This window comes from Schistocerca nitens, chromosome 3, assembly GCF_023898315.1.
Source record: "Schistocerca nitens isolate TAMUIC-IGC-003100 chromosome 3, iqSchNite1.1, whole genome shotgun sequence".
NCBI classification, from domain to species: Eukaryota; Metazoa; Arthropoda; class Insecta; order Orthoptera; family Acrididae; genus Schistocerca; species Schistocerca nitens.
In genome coordinates, this window is record NC_064616.1 from 206,435,475 (window position 1) to 206,456,598 (window position 21,124).

Consider the following 21,124-nt stretch of genomic DNA (forward strand, 5'->3'; position numbering starts at 1 on the left):
GAAGGATATTTACATATAACCGATGACACAGATTGCAGCAGATCATTCTTGTTCATGAAATTTGTTTCAGCTGTGGGGGAGGGGGGGGGGGCTGGAACAAAATTGCCAAAGTTTCCATTCTCTTCTTATCTGTACTGTTTAGCATTATATGGAAGTGAAATAAGAATTATACACTTCTAATAAATATTTTCAGAAACTACCTCTTAAAATTTATGTTTATATTTGGGGTTTCCAGTCTCAATTTTATATCCCCATTGCTTCTGCCAAATTTTGCTATCCAAATTGCAAAACTCATCTACGAGATAAAGCATTTCATTTCAGAATCTACTTCCCTCAAATTACATAACGTAGTTCCACTATATTCTGTTCACTTCTTTTATTTTTTTATGCTAATACCATAGCCTCTTTTCAAGGCACTATCCATTTCTTTCAACTGATCTTCCAAGTCCTTCTCAGCTACTGCCTCTCATTTGTATCTCTTAATTCTTATAACAAATCTGGTTTCAGTACAAGTTACAGATTATTTTTCACTCTCTGTGCTGTATTCCTAATGACTTCTGATTTTCAACTTATATTGGTAAAAGCCTTTTCTAAATATACAAATGTGGGTTTATCTTTCTTCAACCTTTTCTATAAGTGGCAGAGTTAGTATAGCTTCATGTATTCTTGCATTTCATCAGAACCCAGACTGATCTTGATCCAGGTTGGCTTCTAGCAGTCATTTCACTCTTCTGCAGATACTTTTGAAGTTCTTCCTTATTAAAATGATGATCTGGTGATAATCTTTGATATTATGATTATTACTCTCTTCTTGCTATCTGAGGCTATTGTGCTTGTCTCACATGGCCTGCATATTAAGTGAAGACTATTTTGTAATAGTTGGGTTTCCCAAAGATCTTAATAATTCTTGCAAGATGTCATCTTCACCAGATGCTTTGTTGCAACCCAGATCTTTCAGCACTCTGTTAGATTCTTATTGCAATATCATATCTCCCACCTCATTTTCATCTGTGCCTCACCCCTTTCCATAACACTGTCTTCAAGTTTCTTGCTATATTTTACATCCATTTTTCAACATTCTCTTGTTTGCTTTTAGCTGCCTAGCAATGGGGGGGTGGGGGGGGTGGAGGGGGGTGGAGGAGGAGGGTACTTCCACTTCTCTTCTACCCAGTCCCAAGGTCAAGCCTATTGTGCAACTCTGGTTATTCGTGCAGCTGACATAGGCTCATATAACAGTGTAACAAAAAAATTTGGCAGTGTTATAATTATGTAATTTGTTGTCAGAATGATGAAGTATATAGAAGTCAGAAATACGGAATTTAAACATGAAATAAATAGTTTCCTCAAAAACTGATGTTTTAGAAAATATTGCATCCAATGGGATTTAAAGAATGAGCGGTAAAATTTTGGTAATTACGAAAAGGACAGGTTGCTTATCACCATAAAGATGACATGGTGAGTTGCAGGCAGGTACAACAAAATGACTGTTACACACTGAGCTTTTGGCTGAAGCCTTCTTCAGAAAAGAAAGGACAACTTGCACACATTCACACAACACACAAGCAGGTGTGAGGTATGCCTGCTCCTGCTCTCTCTCTCTCTCTCTCTCTCTCTCTCTCTCTCTCTCTCTGTGTGTGTGTGTGTGTGTGTGTGTGTGTGTGTGTGTGTGTGTGTGTTCCTTACTTTCCTAAAAAAGGCTTTGGCCGAAAGCTCAGTGTGTAACAGTTTTCGTTGTGCCTGTCTGCAATTCAGTTTGTAATATGTATGGTGGGTAACACTCTATCATTTTCATAATTGTTGATATTTTAAGCTGGGCTTTCCATTATCAGAATTAAAATTTTGATGTTCCGTTAAGTTACCTTCAATAATCCTTGAGTTTTTAAAGAAAATTTAAATTTTGTACTAGATGTCAGAAAACAACAACAAATAATCCACCATTTAGGTATAAACTAGAACACAGAGGTTACAGCAAAATATTCTGTCTAGAGAACGATTATGACATACTAAGTGTCAAAAAGATTGATGTAATTTGGAAAAGGTACAGCAACAACTGAATAGACAGTTCAGATGGTAAATACCAAAGTTCCAATTAAGAAATAGTACCAACTGTGTTTATTATGATATAGATATGAAATGCTCCTTAAACACGGATCTACAGTAGAAACAATTAACACGTCAGTGCAATCCAAATTTGGATGGTTATTAGTAATTTATGGTGCACAGAACTTTTACAGCACTGAGGTAGGTGTGCCAACGGTTTAGAAGCACTCATTCTGTTTCACAGCCTGTGCCAGACTGCTGTAAGGCTATATAAGTGACCCAGGAGCTGCCTCGAGATTTGCTCACTCATTGGTGTGTGTCGCCATTAGTCAACATGTCAGTGCTAAACTTCATTATGGATTGTGTTGTGCTGCTAGCGGCAACCATGAATGTAACCCACGGACAGCTGTGTGCAGGTACCTTTTGAGGGATCACATTTTATTAGAACTGTTAGAAATTGAGCTTCCTTGTGAACAGCAAGTAGTTCAATGCTTCACCCGGTCTGGTCCCTCACACTTTGTATGTCCCCCGTATTCTAAATCCATGTGGCGGGTGTAGTATTATAACCTTACCCTGTCTGGTGAGCTAAACAGTCTTTTGAATTATTCAAATAATGTGTTGCAGAAAAGGATTTATAGATAATGGAACTTCGATAGCATTATTTTCTGGTTGGTCATTCAAGTACTTTACAGGCCCCGTGCAAAATCCGAGAGATGGACCCCGGCACGTATTCAGGTCATGTTTAGTTAGTAGCATCTATGGAAAGAATGCACACCAAGTTTCAACCATATTGGTCTATTTCTTTGTGTTTGGCATCAAGGAAGTCGAGTGATTGTCAAAAAATGGACGAAAAAGAATTTTGTGTGGTGATTAAACATTACTTTATGAAAGACAAAACACCTCAGAAGACTAAAGAGAAGCTTGATAAACATTACGGTGACTCTGCACCTTCGATCAGAACAGTTTACAAGTGGTTTCAAAATTTTCAGAGTGGCCATATGGGCACAAGTGATGCTCAACATTCTGGACGCCCTGTGGAGGTTACAACTCCAGAAATTATTGATAAAATCCATGATATGGTGATGGATGACAGAAGAATTAAGGTGCGTGAGATTGCTAGTGCTGTGGGCATCTTGAATGAACGGGTACATAATATTTTGCATCCACAAGATGGGTTCCACGATTGCTCACACTTGACCAAAAATGGAACCGTGTGAAGTGTTGCAAAGATGGTTTGCAGCTGTTCAGGAAGTATCCGCAGTACTTCAAGCATCATTTTGTCAATGTGGATGAAACATTGATACATTACTATACTCCTGTGACCAAAGAACAATCTAAAGAATAGGTTACTAAGGGAGAATCTGCACCAAAAAAAGGCAAAAACCATTCCTTTGGTTATGGTGACTGTCTTTTGGAATTCACAAGGGATACTCCTCATCGACTATCTGGAAAAGGGTAAAACTAATACAGGCAATTATTATTCATCATTATTGGACCTTTTGAAAACCGAGCTGCAAGAAAAACGCCGGTGACTGGACCGCAAAAAAAAAAGTCTTTTTCCACCACAACAATGCACCAGCACACAACTCAGCAGTTGTGGTCGCAAAATTAATGGTAATAGGATTCCAACTCTTTTCACATCTCCCCCTATTCTCCAGACTTGGCTCCCTCTGACTATTATTTGTTCCCCAGTTTGAAGAAATGGCTGGCAGGACAAACATTTTATTCAAATGAGGTTGGACAATTCCTATTATTCGGAAGGGATCAACAATTCTGAACAGTGTTGGACGAAGTGTGCAAGTCTAAAAGGGGACTATGTCGAGGAAAAAAAAAGTACAAGTAACAGATCTAACAGGCCACCCTATGATACCAGTTTTGATTTTTCTTATAAAGCCTTTTTCCTTGAAAAGCCATTGCCCAGACTACATATCAACACTTTTTTAGGTACCAAGTTTGTGACGTGCTGTCAAATAGTTTTGAGCCAAGGTCTATTTTACTGCCTGGAACATTTTACCCAAGAGGATGCCATCATTATTAAATTACACAGCAGAGCTGCGTTTTGTGGCTGCAGTTTGAGCTTTGTTTAAGCAGTGACATAAGTGAGGAGAGCGGTCTTCTTCATTTCAGAACGCTACTGAGCAATTGTCTTTGTACTGGACAGGAGTCATTGGTGCCAACATAAGCTACAACTTGCAGCTGTTGGACACTGAGCATACTATAGGAGTCTGATCCCAGACTTCTATATTCATCAGGAGTGAGCCGAGTGGGATGCAGTAGCAAGGACCTAGTTACACTTGGGAGCACCAAGAAAACATCACAGACAATAACACGTTTATTGGGCAATAATACAGGACTGTCTTTCAAAGCACCATGCCTAAGCCAATGCGCACTTGTCTTTCAGTACTGCCAGCACAGTGAAGTGCTGGGTGGTGGCTGCTGCTACGTCACAGGGCAGCCGAACTCTGGCTGTCTCCAACCCTACATATCAATCTCCTAAGTGATCTCATTGTCATTTAAGGTTTACACTCAGGAGCTGGGTCTCAGGTCCACCTGAAGTATTCACTGGCTCACAGCAGCATCTCTCAGCCTCCGTTCAGGAGCTGGCAGCATCGATGTCTGCCACAGGAACGGGATGAGTAGTTGCATTGCTCCCCCTCACGAAGGCAGATGATTGACAGTGTCCAGGTGACGCAGGTCAAACCTCCAGCATACCTGCAGGGTTATAGCGACATTATCAGCAGTGGCTCGGAAGTTGGCAGTGCAGCAGTGTCCTTCCAGCTGGACTCGTGGTTCCATAGACAATCAAAGACATCTAGGCGTGCCAAGGATTGACCTCCATAGCCTTCCTTCTCACTGCAACTGACACAAGGAACGAGACTACGCAGTGGGTAGTCGGCAGTCAGCAATCAGACATTTGTTAAGAAGTGTGGGGTATTTATATTGGTACTTCCAGTGCACTCTGCAGCAGTGTGTCCTGATTTTTCAATCACTGTCAGTCAGCTCTCTTAGTGACTTCAGGCCTTTGCAACTTCACTTTTCAGAGGCTCTTTTCTGCTGACTCAACACCTGTATACTTATTGTTGTATTGTACAATGCCTTCCTTATGAAACTCTGCTTTGTCCCTAGTATGACACTATCTCTCAGCTTCCACATTTTCATTACACTTTGCTCGCAGGCTTTGGCATTCAGTTGTTCCCCCATGCCACAATAGCTTCCATGTTCGCTGCAACTCACTCAGCATTTTCCCTAGTTGGCAGTCTACTGGTCACGACACTGACTGTTTGGATTGGGAGCTGCCAAGGTTGAACTTGTATGAATTTGTGGTGTCTGCCGGGAATACTATCCTGGGGCGTAACAGTACAATAGCTGGCAGCAGAGGCTCTGCTGTATCTTGGATGAAATCCCCAAACGCTCTGGGCTCAAATTTTTCTGAAGAGTTTCATCACATGCTCCTGCTACTGCTGTTGTTTTTGTGTTATTGGCTCTCAACGATGAAGTTATCAGAACCATTACAAATATAAGTAGAAATGAATGCAGTTAAAATGGCATAAAACTAGGAAGAGGAAGTCTTACATAAGTACATGTACTCTTCCTGAACCTCACTCATGAACTCTCCCTGAACCTCACTCATGATCATCCACACCATCACACTAGCTCACATCCTTTATAAGATAGCATAAAATGGGCAGATGTTCTAAAACTGGCGATTAAAACCCAAGTAGTATAAGAGAAAAACTGAAGTAATGATAAAGAAAAATGTGACTGGCTAATAAAACTATGGATGAGCCAGACACCCAGATAACACATTAAAAATTTCTCCATAAAATTTTAGGGAACAAATAGGATATTTCACAAAACATGAAAAATCGCACCAAAAACCTTTAAAAGCCATACCATGTTCATTTGATTGTCAGTTACAATGGAGGGTAAATCTGTCAGCAAATGAGCTGGTGCCCCCTGGTCTGAACATAAAACGCAATCTAATAAACTGTGGTGCACCGTGATCTACACATCACAAGCACCACACATCGGAGTGTGCTCTTGCTGGAGCACGAAGCCATGCATCAAAGGGCTGTGTCCTATTTGAAGATAAGGGAGAAGGACCTTGTCCTATGTGCATGGCGGTATGATGATGTTTGATTTGTGGGGCACTCAACTGCACGGTCATTAGCACCCGTACAAAGTCCCAATTCTTACGCAGTCCAATTTTTTCACAATCAAATTTAGCCACTGTCATGACTGATGATGGTGTTGGTGATGAGGACAGCACAAACATCCAGTCCCTGGGCAGAGAAAATACCCGATCCAGCCGGGAATCGAACCCGGGACCCAGTGGGGGAGAGGGGCATGGGCTCTAGAATATCAGTGCCTTTACAACAGCACAGACAAATGTCGACATTTTGTTTATTTGCCATTTCCTTTAGTCTGTTATCTAGATACAAGAACACACCGAATGTTGCACATGAACTGGCATGAATATATCACATAATATTTTAACAAAATTTTAAATGTGTTAGTACAACTAACCGTTGTGGTGTTTCAGGGAGGTGGGAGAATTAGAAAAAAAATCTTACAATTGAAGAAAGGAAAAAAATATATACATACTACCCTTTGGTCATTGGTGCAGATTACAATTTATAATTCTGTACTACACTGCTATACAGCACTACATTACATAGCACTGCACCATACTACACTACTGTACTTGGTATCAGAACCAAGTTAGATTTATCGTTTGTCTGGATGCTGGCTCCGGTGCACTGAGAGACAACTCGGGATTCACAGGGGCTGTGCTGTTGTGCCACCTGAGGTGTAGAAATTGGGAAATGGCTATCAGGGTCTCACTAAATCCTTCCTGAGGCTCATTTCCCTGCTTCCAGAAGGTTGTTGCAGGTGGATACACTGTCGTGGTGTGTCTCATTGTCATGATGTAAGGTTTCTTCTTGACTGTCTTTCAGTTACGTACGCTTGAAGTTCATGAGCTGATACTTCAGCTGTTAGTGAGTTCAGATTATGCCACAGTTCTTCATTCCTAATTATGTTATACACCGGTGTATTACCAAAGATGTTCCTGTCCTGGTCTGAAACATCTTGTCTAATGACACACTTCCAGATGATGTGTTCCAGGGTGCTGATTGCTGCACATTTACAAGTGCCCGTGGTGCATTGTTGTACTTCCAGAAAGTAGCTAAGACATAGGCCATGTCCCAAAAGGTAGTGTACAGCTCCCTTGTTTGGAAGAATATATACATTCTGGATGTTTCTTTTTTGTTGGGAAGGAACTGGTAGGTTCTGTTCTCCTGTTTCTGCACTGTCCCAGATTTCTTGACATTCTCTATCAATGTATGCCTTTATTATTTTATCTGATGTGGCTCTTGTGTCAGTATCTCCATTATGTTATCATATTTGCCCTTTCTTACAGCTAGGTCCAAAGGTGGCAACCCTAATATCACCAGCAGTGCCTCAGTCGGCATTGTTCTAAACACGCCATTCAGGTGCAGAAGTATACTACTCTGCAGTCACCATACAGCCTGTGCTGCGCATACCTATCTGGCTTTATGCATCCAACTGCTCAACCCATACTTACAATGACAATTAGCATCACTTTTTAGTATCTTCTTACCGTACCTAGTGGCAGCTGAAAACTTCTTTGGCCAACTGTTACTATTTTGTTTTAAGATTTTAATTCCTCTCTGGCAGACAATTTCTACATGTAGGAAAGTTTCGCTTTTTGTTGATGTTGATATGAAAGTGCCTATATACTTCTTTTGTTTTCACAGGTTGGTCATTTATTCTGATTGTGTGGTTTCTCAATTTTGGTAATGTTATTTTTAGTAACATATAAAGTGTGTTGTGTGCTGCTATCATTAGTTTGTTTTCTATGCACAAGTTACTTAGTCTTTCAAGAACGAACTTACTATTTTCCTCTAATTTAGTCGTCGTGTTGGCAGATACTGTAATCGCAGATTGTCTGTGTAGGTGATGCAGCCTCTAGTGTTTGTTATACTCTGAATCTGGTTCAGTTATGGCTCTATGCCAACATCCCAGAACTCTGGACTGCAAACAGAGCTCTCTGGGCACCTAGTGGCGATGCTTTTCATAATTTTCTTTCCAGGACATTCTAATTGCACCTGCCTGGCTGTGCAGTAATCTCATAGGCTGTTATAGTGCCACTTGGCACAGTCCATCTGTTTCAGTCTTTTCAACAGGGCACGCCACCATCAATTATCAAACGCTCCAGCTATATCAATCATTATGCCTGTAACTGTACTTTTTGTCTGTTACCATTGTGTGTATGTGGTCCCTCAAGGCAGAGGCATAGCAGCTTTTGCCGTACTTTGGCTAGAGCATTTACCAAACAAATTGGCTTGTAAGATTTCAATTTCCTTGGGTCTTTGCCTTCCCTTCTTTTTAGTACAGTGATATTCGAGATCATCCAGACTCTGAGCACCCATCTCTGCAAAAGATATTCGTTTAATAACACTATTATATATGGTACAATTTGGTTCACTAGCTGATGCAACACTTCTGCCATAGTTCTATTAGGCCTGGTGCTTTCTTCTTTTTTAATTTCATTACAGCTAGTCTCACTTCCTCCTGGACAAAAGGAATCCCAACACTATTATTCACACGCTGTTTTAGTAATTCAGAGTGAAGATGCTGATGGCATCCTGTCTCTTCCATCATATTGTCTAGCAACAGAGTTCTGAGTAAGCATTGTACTGATGTATCCCAGTTGAAAATACAGTTGGTGATAAAGCCTCACGTGTTGCAAGTTTGTATGGAAAACCCCAACATCTGTTCCCATTTGGTGCTTGATTTATGTTTCCCATTTTTATACTATTATTTGGTGAAATAATTCTTTCTACTGTTGTTTGTTTGTTCAATAGAAACTCAGCCTTTATTGTCACTGCATGGTGATACTCCAGGGAATTTTAAACCCTCTCAATTTGCTAACAAATGTTGTGACCCGCTGTGTTTTGTGCTGTCAGCAACACCTGCATCAATTTGTCAGCTTTGGTGTCAACTTCAAACCCAGTTCTTTGCAGTGGTCGCATCTCAAATTCTGCCTTTAAATGTTCACAATTCGCTTTGTGGAGATAATGGTCAGTTGTGGTTTGCCATGTGGTCACATTTTGTTGAGTCTGCTAGGGTGATATCTACATATGCTGCCACACCCGCATGATTTTGAAAAGCAGGCACCTCGAGAGGCCTATTCATGACTGAAAGTAAAGTTCTTGTACAGTGTACGGAAGGTAGAGTCCTCTTTCATCAGTTACTCTACTATGCCACAATGTTGATTTTACACATGTGTCCATTATGAAAACGTCTTTCGTGTCGACCCAGTCTTGCTGCAATTTTTAGCTTTTCTACATGTGGTTGTATCTCCTGGCCACATTGAAAATAAGTGATTAGTTATGTGAAGTTTTATTTAGGCAGTCATTATTTGTATTGTCACCTCATGTTCGTCACATAGTTGATGTATCTCTGTCACTGTTATATCTTCATCTGGCAATACAATGGAGGCCATTGGATGATGACCTGATGATATGATTGTGGTGTCACCGCCAGACACCACACTTGCTAGGTGGTAGCATTTAAATCGGCCGCGGTCCGCTAGTATACATCGGACCCGCGTGTCGCCACTGTCAGTGATTGCAAACCGAGCGCCGCCACACGGCAGGTCTAGAGAGAGACTTCCTAGCACTCGCCCCAGTTATACAGCCGACGTTGCTAGGAATGGATCACTGACAAATACGCTCTCATTTGCCGAGACGATAGTTAGCATAGCCTTCAGCTACGTCATTTGCTACGACCTAGCAAGGCGCCATTACCAGTTTATATTGAGATTGTTATTAATGTATCAACAAGAGTGATGTTCTCCAATTATCGATTAAAGTTAAGTATTACATCAACTACGTACTTTATTTGCTACTATAAATTCCCTTAACTGTTTGAGACCTCACGCCAGTCTGCGTGAGCTTAACGCGTGCCTTTCGGCATCCTCGCATAGTGACTTGGCTGTCTTGCCAAGTCACAACAATGATCTGTGCTGTAACTGGCATGTTGGGTAATGCTCCACTTCTGGAATATGGCTCCTGTATACATAATGTGTGTAAGTCCATACCTTCTAATACTTTTCCGAGTTTTTGAATCACCTTAGCACTGCGCATCACATTTATCTGGCCAATTTTAATCATTTGTCTACATTTCATTGCCTTTGGGGTGCAAGTTGACTGTATGTGAATGCTGTGGGAACCTAGTGTGCACATAGCTATGGGATCATTCTAAATACACTCCTGGAAATTGAAATAAGAACACCGTGAATTCATTGTCCCAGGAAGGGGAAACTTTATTGACACATTCCTGGGGTCAGATACATCACATGATCACACTGACAGAACCACAGGCACATAGACACAGGCAACAGAGCATGCACAATGTCGGCACTAGTACAGTGTATATCCACCTTTCGCAGCAATGCAGGCTGCTATTCTCCCATGGAGACGATCGTAGAGATGCTGGATGTAGTCCTGTGGAACGGCTTGCCATGCCATTTCCACCTGGCGCCTCAGTTGGACCAGCGTTCGTGCTGGACGTGCAGACCGCGTGAGACGACGCTTCATCCAGTCCCAAACATGCTCAATGGGGGACAGATCCGGAGATCTTGCTGGACATGGTAGTTGACTTACACCTTTTAGAGCACGTTGGGTGGCACGGGATACATGCGGACGTGCATTGTCCTGTTGGAACAGCAAGTTCCCTTGCCGGTCTAGGAATGGTAGAACGATGGGTTCGATGACGGTTTGGATGTACCGTGCACTATTCAGTGTCCCCTCGACGATCACCAGTGGTGTACGGCCAGTGTAGGAGATCGCTCCCCACACCATGATGCCGGGTGTTGGCCCTGTGTGCCTCGGTCGTATGCAGTCCTGATTGTGGCGCTCACCTGCACGGCGCCAAACACCCATACGACCATCATTGGCACCAAGGCAGAAGCGACTCTCATCGCTGAAGACGACACGTCTCCATTCGTCCCTCCATTCACGCCTGTCGCGACACCACTGGAGGCGGGCTGCACGATGTTGGGGCGTGAGCGGAAGACGGCCTAACGGTGTGCGGGACCGCAGCCCAGCTTCATGGAGACGGTTGCGAATGGTCCTCGCCGATACCCCAGGAGCAACAGTGTCCCTAATTTGCTGGGAAGAGGCGGTGCGGTCCCCTACGGCACTGCGTAGGATCCTACGGTCTTGGCGTGCATCCGTGCGTCGCTGCGGTCCGGTACCAGGTCGACGGGCACGTGCACCTTCCGCCGACCACTGGTGACAACATCGATGTACTGTGGAGACCTCACGCCCCACGTGTTGAGCAATTCGGCAGTACGTCCACCCGGCCTCCCGCATGCCCACTATACGCCCTCGCTCAAAGTCCGTCAACTACACATACGGTTCACGTCCACGCTGTTGCGGCATGCTACCAGTGTTAAAGACTGCGATGGAGCTCCGTATGCCACGGCAAACTGGCTGACACTGACGGCGGCGGTGCACAAATGCTGCGCAGCTAGCGCCATTCGACGGCCAACACCGCGGTTCCTGGTGTGTCCGCTGTGCCGTGCGTGTGATCATTGCTTGTACAGCCCTCTCGCAGTGTCCGGAGCAAGTATGGTGGGTCTGACACACCGGTGTCAATGTGTTCTTTTTTCCATTTCCAGGAGTGTATGATCATATATAATTCAGCCATGTGCCATTACTAATTGCTTGTACACATGTTCAATATCAGGTGTCTTCTGCCTCTTCTCACAGATGATGTCAATTACAGTCTGTAGTTCCTCTGTATTTGTAGGCAAGTTGACACTGACCTGAATATGATCAGCTTCCTCTGTTAACTGGAAAATTTATGGTCCAACTGTTTGAATGAATGTGCCTAAAAAAAAAAAATGGTTCTGAGCACTATGGGACTTAACATCTATGGTCATCAGTCCCCTAGAACTTAGAACTACTTAAACCTAACTAACCTAAGGACATCACACAACACCCAGTCATCACGAGGCAGAGAATGTGCCTAACCATGTGTGTTATTTATATGTTTAACACTAGCATTTCCTCCAATTTAGCTCTCTCATTATGTTTTCACACATTTTGTAAACAGGCCGCAGGCCCAGACATAAACTTCTTCAATTGCTCATGTCATGTCCATCACTGTTTATATCCTTTGCATAATTCCTGTTGCTATCTGTAGGTTCTTCTATGATGTGTGTATTTTCATAATCTCCCTCTACTGGCTGTTGTGGGTTATCACATTCTGCTACAATAATGCTTTGGACGCTGTCACACCTTGCGTTCTTTGAACTTTCAGCTTTTTCTGAATTTGAGAGTATGTTCTTCTTTAAGTCTTTCCTGTCTAGAGATAGGCATGCTGTCCGTCCCTTGTTTTCCTTTCTTCATAGCCACCTCCAGAAACTCCTCTCGTCCTCTCTATTATTCTTATTATTGGCTTTTTCATTTTTTATCTTATTATCACCCTTGTCTATATGGCAAGCCAGATTTCCAGTTTGTTTCGCTATGTCTATTCTTGTCCTACCTTTCACACTGGACAAGAATCTTTTGGCTCTTAAAGCATCCTGCTTTCTTTTTGATGGAAGTTTTTGTTTCTTACAAAGATAATAATCCATCTTATCAATGGGCTCGAGTTTAATGATTTTCTTCATGGATAGTGTTTCATTTTCTTCGACTGGGGTTACCTGTGATGCCCATTAGCACATTATTTAATGGTTCAGAATCCATATTCTGTTCTTTGAATATCCCACTCCAAGATCATTTGGTGTGTTGCACAGTCTTTACCTTGTTGACTGCACGATTTCTTCCTTTTTGCACATGAGATGCACACTGGAGCTTGCTTGCCATTTTTACAGTCCTTGTTCAGATAGTCAATCTCCACAGCAGGAGCATACTGGTTTGATTTCCTTACAGTACTTCGCAATGTACTTATATTTTTTCCTGTGGATTATCTTCAACATATAATTTACTGTCACCTTCTCCCATGGACCTGTTTTAAACCTAACATTTGTTTCTTCTAAGAACTGTTTCCTATAGGTGGTTCCCTCCAAGCTCTGTTTATACACTGAATCAGTTAATACACTTACTGGCATGATAACTGGGACATCCTACACTATCACTTTTGGCCTCCACTTCCTGGGTGGCTCGCATATCATACTTCTATTTTGCTCCAAATTTTGTTTCAGCTTCCTGAATTACTCTTCTGTTTCAGTTTCAATTACAACTACACTGTTTGCTGTCTTTATCTCCTTGATTCTGATCTTTTTTTGTTCAGGTAGCTTGCTTGATTTGTGTGGTCTTCATGTTTGATTTTGTGGCAGCCACCTGAGCGAGCAGAGCAGTGGCCGACACATTAGCGAACGACCGGATCATCTTGATTTGTTTCCCTCCCTAAGGCTGGTATTAACTTTTTCTAGGCATTCTTTGTGCCCTGTCAGTTTTGTGTGTCATCTTTCCCAATGAGTGGGTATTTTTGTGGCAGTAACCTTTGTGGTTACGCTGAGCTCCTCATCAATGTATTGTATTATGTTTTCAAGTTCATCTGACTCTACATTACTTGTTCCTGAGTGTTCAGAAGTTTCATACTGTGTGGACGAGATGCCTTGCCCTTGCTTTGTTGGTACTCACATATCCATACAGATGCTGTTGTTGCTGATGCCTCTGCTGTCTCCACAGACACTGATGTCACACGCCTGCTCTGTCACTGAAGTCGATGTTTCTGATAGCCGGTGATGTGACAATCCGGTGCTGCTGCCAGTGTAAACTACGCTTTATTTGGCCCGAACACTGACACTCAACACGGGGCCCTGACCACGGAGAATGACTGTTACATCCAGGTGAATACAAGAAGAGCATTTACACATCTCTTATTATTATAGTAACATCCGCATGGATCACACTCACACACAGCAGTATTGATCCTGTTACACACACTAACTAATTGAATACGAATGTTAGTGGATTGCATCATTTTCCACCACAAATGTGTAATACAAAAAGGTGAAAAGGTATACTGTGTGTGTGTGTGTGTGTGTAAGCTCAATTTGTGTAGAGGGATCAGTCAGCTTTCGAAATAGGCTTTTTAAGAGTTGAATCAAAAGAAGAAGTTGCAACAGTGGCCCTATAGATCTTCTTGGCCTCACTATACAGGATGCGCTTTGTTGCTTTGAGCGCATGTATCTTCCTTTCTTCAGGGCAGATGCTGCAGTCTCTAGTTCAGGCAGGGTGATTCACAGAGCAGTTTACACACTGCAGAGGAAATGAGCAAACAACACCATTATGTGTATCCTTACCACATTTGCTGTTAGTGTCCTCTCACTTTCAACAGAGAGTAGTGTGCCCAAAGCACTGACATTAAAACAGCACACCAAGCTGGGGAAATAAGGCCACACATTTAAGCAAGGGAAACCTGCCTCGATGTGTTCTGGAAGTATTGTGCTACTGAATGTACAGATAAAGGAATCCAATCTGACTAGTTCGCCATCTACCAATTTCATTGTATTTTGTGTTTCCGTGACACCTTCCTGATCCCCTCATCTTGCAGTTCCTCTTTGAGAAGATTTACAAGATCAGTGCACAACACATTACCTTCGCTGCAGTTGAAGGCATCGCGTAGCTCCATTTCAACTGCATATTCCTTGAGGTGTTTAGCTTTCTGGAGGCTCATTGCTTGTTGGCAACTAGATGTTTCAACTGACGGTGTCCCATTGCACAATTGCTTTACAGAGATTAAACTGTCAGCTATACGCTCTAAACCATTTAGAATGAAGAAAGGTGAAACTTTCTCCAATCCTGCCCTCTTTCCATTTAATTACTGGAAACACATGCTGTCTAGTAGCACATGTTACATTCCTAGAAACACAAGTATTTGAATTAATTCCTGTACCAGGACTGGCGTCACAAGTCCTCTTGTTGCAACGGGCATCAATACCCACCAGCAGTACACTCATTCTGCTGGGAGTTGAAAGGAATAAGTTTGAGGGTTCCATCTCAACAGACACATCTCATCGGCGTGCACCATGCATTGAGATATATATATATATATATATATGAGGTTTTTATCATACTCACAGTCCAGGCAGTTACACAAAGATCCCCATTCCCTGTGACAAACAATGTTCCACCGTCGTAGAGCGTAGAGCGTAGTGATTACTGAAACGTGTCCAGGTCTTACGGGAGACAGGCCATAGACACGAGTTCCCAGGTAGATGCCATGTTTCTTGACTTCCGCAAGGTGTTCAATACAGTTCCCCACAGTCGTTTAATGCTAAGAGCATATGGACTATCAGACCAATTGTGTGATTGGATTGAAGAGTTCCTAGATAACAGAACGCTGCATGTCATTCTCAATGGAGAGAAATCTTCCGAAGTAAGAGTGATTTCAGGTGTGCCGCAGGGGGGGGGGGGGTGTCGTAGGACCGTTCCTATTCATAATATACATAAATGACCTTGTGGATGACGTCGGAAGTTCACTGAGGCTTTTTGCGGATGATGCTGTGGTATATCGAGAGGTTGTAACAATGGAAAATTGTACTCAAATGCAGGAGTATCTGCAGCGAATTGACGCATGGTGCAGGGAATGCTAATTGAATCTCAATGTAGACAAGTGTAATGTGCTGCGAATACATAGAAAGAAAGATCCCATATCATTTAGCTACAATATAGCAGGTCAGCAACTGGAAGCAGTTAATTCCATAAATTATCTGGGAGTACACATTAGGAGTGATTTGAAATGAAATGATCATATAAAGTTGATCGTTGGTAAAGCAGATGCCGGTCTCAGATTCATTGGAAGAATCCTAAGGAAATGCAATCCGAAAACAAAGGAAGTAGGTTACAGTACGCTTGTTCGCCCACTGCTTGAATACTGCTCAGCAGTGTGGGCTCCGTACCAGATAGGGTTGATAGAAGAGATAGAGAAGATCCAACGGAGAGCAGCGCGCTTCGTTACAGGATCATTTAGTAATCGCGAAAGCGTTACGGAGATGATAGATAAACTGCAGTGGAAGACTCTGCAGGAGAGATGTTCAGTAGCTCGGTATGGGCTTTTGTTGAAGTTTCGAGAACATACCTTCACCGAGGAGTCAAGCAGTATATTGCTCCCTCCTACGTATATCTCGCGAAGAGACCACGAGGATAAAATAAGAGAGATTAGAGCCCACACAGAGACATACCGACAATCCTCCTTTCCACGAACAATATGAGACTGGAGTAGAAGGGAGAACCGATAGAGGTACTCAAGGTACCCTCTGCCACACACCATCAGGTGGCTTGCGGAGTATGGATGTAGATGTAGATGTAGCTGTAGATGCAGAGATGTATGGCAGTGCTCCATTTCCCAGCTTGAGAAACCTGGGATTGCCAAGTCTGTACCCTGAAAATGAATGCTGAGCTCCCTGAGGTGCTCCCCATTTAGAATGACCTGAGGGGCCATATGTTGCTAAATCAAAAATACTGTGAACATGACGAGCATTATTCTCCCTGTCACTTGACTAACAGTGGACTTCTGAATGGTCCTTGAAGGAAAATGGCCCTGCTCCAAGCAGATGTGGTGGCTCATGCTGCCTCAGTTCTTTCGGCAATGGACAACACCCTGTATGTGTTATTAAGCTTCTTGGGTCAGCTGCATAGCTAGCACCTACATTTGCCCTGTACGTAATGATCTATGACCCCGTCACTGTCCGACATTCAATATTCACCTTGTAAAATACTCCAGTATGTATAGGAATTAAATGATACTAAAATATGAATTATGTTCTGGGTCTGTTGATAACGCCTTGAGAAATGATGCATTTTAAGCTGATGTTTTCTCAGGATCTATATTAAACAGAGGTATTACTCCTGAATATTTTTGGAGATTTGCTTATCCTCATGTCCACATCATTTTATTTATCACATAGCAAGAGAAGTAAGAATATAAACTTGTGGCACACTTAAATATTTACATTGCTGCCTGTACATAAAAACCGGACAAGTGTGAGCAGGACTCACACTCTGAAGGTCTGTACACACTTAACTATGTATGATATATGGTTTATTTATAGGTTTTTTGAGTGAGATTGCAAGTATCAAAATGTGTCACATAAACGGCCATATCTTTTTATTGCACTGATTTAGAAGCTTAAATGTTTTACACCATAAACCTGGGTATTTATCATATATTTCAACTTGCTATCTATCCATTCCTCACAAAATGAGATCTTAATAAAAAGATGGAGAGACAGATGGAACACAAAGTGATCCTGTAAGTGTTCTGTATATACCAATTAAGGTACAGAGCTCTAAAAATGAGCTACAAAAGATGTATGGTTATTTTATAATGTCATACACACAAATAATTTTACTCGTGATTACCCATGAACTCCTGTTACGTCATCTGTAGCATGAACTCTGCCTTGTGCATTTATAAGACAACCATCAGAATTAAAAGGTAAAAGAAATGTTTGTTTCACTGCACCAATCTGTGAGGTTTGTGTTAAATCAATTGCAGTAACAGGATATGGATTTGATGAAAGCTCTGCTGAACAGAGTTCTCTGCATCCAAATTCATCCAAAAGAAGACCCTGGAAACCAATAAGGAAACATAAGAAACTCCATAAAACATCAATTTACAAAACAGAATATTTACTAAAGAAACACATTCAACTTAAAAAAGGATGCACACAAATTTATCAGTAACTATATCAAGATAGTATATAGAAAATAAAAGGCACCAGAGTTCGAAACCATTCAACAGCAACATGCAAACAGAAAACTGGCTTTATGACAGAAACACATGAAGTGAGAAACTATGCTACAGCTACACAAAGTGAAAGGTGAAGAGCTCTGAATAAAAGGATGAAATTCGGACAATGACTAAGAAGGCAGTTTGGATGAAAGAAGACATCTAGTCAACAGTAGTTATCGAGATCAAAGTGCAAGGGGGTAAAGGAAAAAACTCTCTCTCTCTCTCTCTCTCTCTCTCTCTCTCTCTCTCTCTCTCTCTAGCAGGTCCACTTTACATATTCTCATTAGCATGTCTTTAACATCCAATCGCACTGTATAAAGCAAATGAAATGACTAGATTAACACTTGCACAGTTGTCACAGATTCCAATTAGAAACTGAAAAATAGAGAATACTTCCTTACAAAGTGAAGGACATCGGAGTCTTGTGAAGTTTTTATCATCCTTCACATGACAGGATACACTTACAGCACATTGCTCTCCAAGCTGTTTGTGTAACCGTTTGAACTCGTGCTACTACCTGTCCTCCAAATAAATCTTTGTTCTCGTCCTGAGATTGAATGCATCCTGTTGCAGTTTCCCTTGCAGTACAAAATGTTTAATACAGGACTTCCATGCAGCACAGTCAGATGTACAAAATGCACTGTCACAGAAGATGACTCCTTAATCTTGGATCAATTCCGTTCAGGCCCAAATGTGTGTTTCATTTCAAGAGCAATCCATCCGAGCAATATTTACATGGCTCAGACATAATGCAAACACGACCTCTGCATCTTTTATGAAAATTTTGAATACAAAAACTGTGTACTACAACATATCAAAATTAGAATAATGTCAATAATACCCAATAACAATGAACATTCAGCATAGGAATTTGCTTCATTTCACAAATATTCGTAAACAGTGAGGACTAGGGCGCTGGCCAAGTGCCAACACTTTAAGATTTGACCTTACACTTCCTGTAATAAAAAACCCTAAAACAGAAAACCCAAACAGGAATGAACAGCATGTAAGACACTATTTAACAAACTGGGAATTAGAGCACTCCCATTGCAATCTGTTCTCTTTTGATATTTGTTAGCAATAATACACACTCATTTATGAACAGCTGTGCCTCTAACATGAATCAAATACTGACAAAGAGATCTGCATGAGGAGAGTATGTCATTCATTATGTCCGGAAACGTGAACATTAATATGTAAATATATTTTTAATGGGCATCAACATGAATCTACATGAGATTTGTAACGCTCTCGCGATGGCTAAATGTACCAGTCACGAATCTTGCCACTCTTCTTTGGACCTTCTCAATCTCTCGAATCAGACCCAACTGGTAAGGGTCCCATACAGACGAACAATACTCCAAGACTGGACAAACTAATTTATTCTAAGCTATTTCCTTTGTTGAAGGATTACATCGCTTCAGGATTCTACCAGTACTTACCCATTACTTGTGTAATCTGAACATTCCATTTGAGATCATTTCGAATAGTCACACCCAAATACTTGATGGATGTTACCGCTTCCAAAGACTGGGCATTTATTTTGTACTCGTACATTAATGGGGATTTTCACCTTGTTATACGCAGTAGGTTACATTTACTAATATTGAGAGAACTGCCAGTCATTACACCATGCATTTATTTTCTGCAAATCTTGACTGATTTGTTCACAACTTTCGTGTGATACTACTTTCCTGTAGACTACAGCATCATCGGCAAACAGTCTAAGGCCGCTGTCAATACCATCAACCAGATCGTTTATGTGACTCGTATAAAGCAGAGGACCTATTACGCTGTCCTGGGGCACACCTGAAGTTATGCTTGTTTCTGTTGAAGTCACCCCGTTCAGGATAACATACTGTCCCCTGTCTGTTAGAAAACTTTCTATCCAACCGCATATGTCTTCAGATAGACCGTAAGCGCACACGTTTTGTAGCAAGTGACGGTGCGGAACTGAGTCGAACGCCTTTCAAAAGTCGAGAAATATGGCATCAACCTGGGAGCTGGTATCTAGAGCCTGTTGTATATCATGCACAAAGAGGGCCAGCTGTGTCTCGCATTACTGCTGTTTCCTAAAGACGTGCTGGTTTCTGCAGATGAGCTAAGAGTCTAGAAAGGTCATTATGTCTGAACACAAAATATGTTCCATGATTGTACAACAAATTGATGTCAGTGAAATTGGCCGTTAATTATGTATGCATCCGATTTTCTACCCTTTTTATAGATTGCTATGACCTGGGTCTTCTTCCATTCCCGTGGAACTTTCCGCTGTTCCAATGATCTCTGATGATGGATAAGAATGGTGCTATATTTGTAGCATAGTCAACATAAAATCTTACGGGGATACTGTCTGGGCTAGATGCCTTCCTGGCATCTAAAGATCTTAACAATTTTACAATGCCAGATACACTAAACACTATGTCAGCCATCCTTTCATTTGTTTGTTAATTGTAAGGGGGAATGGTGCTGCAGTCCTCTACCGTAAACGAGTTTTTGAAAGCTAGGTTTAGAATTTCGGCCTCCTGTTTATCATCATCAGTTACATTACCTGTACTGTCAGCAAGAGAAGGTATTGAATTATTTGCAGCATTCATAGATTTTACGTACGACCAAAATATTTTGGGGTTATTTTTAGAATCTGCAGATAAAATATTGCTTTCAAATTTGTTAAAAGAATCTCTCAGTGTCCTTCTGACAGCTGCTTTCATTTCGTATAATTTCTGTTCGTCAGCGGAGCAGTGACTACGTTTAAAACGACTGTGCAAAATTCTTTGCTTTCACAGCAACTTCCTAATATGTTTGTTGTACCAAGATGGATCCTTTCCCTCCCCTATATTTTTGTTAGGCACATACTTCTCTAGCACATGGTGGACAATACCTTTAAATTACGACCAAAGATGTTCAATATCTTTGTGTCCCGCGGCGAATGCTTGGAGCTGACTATGAAGATATTCATTAATGACACTTTTATTTGCTTTCCCAAACAAGAAAACTCTACGCTGTTTCTTTGGTTTTTTTTGCAACTTCCACTGACATAGAAGCCACAACGACATTATGGTCGCTAATACTTTCTTCTAGATTAACTTCCTCAAAAAGATCAGGTCTGTTTGTAGTCAAGATATCTAATATGTTCCCATCTCGAGTTGGTTTTCTAACCAATTGCTCAAGGTTGTATGTTGCGAGTGCTCCTAGAATAACTTCACACGAATCTTTGCTTCTGCCCCCCTGTGATAAACATGTAATTTTCCCAGTCAATGGATGCCAGATTAAAGTCTCCACCTATAACTAAAGGATAATTTGG

At 41.6% G+C, this 21,124-nt stretch overlaps 1 protein-coding gene across 1 annotated transcript in view; it reads right to left on the minus strand.

Annotated features, from left to right (window-relative positions):
* LOC126248153 (guanine nucleotide exchange factor C9orf72-like) overlaps window positions 1–21,124 on the minus strand; it is a 108,489-nt gene that overhangs the window by 20,061 nt on the left and 67,304 nt on the right. The window contains exon 5 of the mRNA XM_049948890.1: window positions 17,451–17,659. Within this exon, the coding sequence (XP_049804847.1) occupies window positions 17,451–17,659 (209 nt within the window). The remainder of the gene's footprint in view (window positions 1–17,450; window positions 17,660–21,124) is intronic.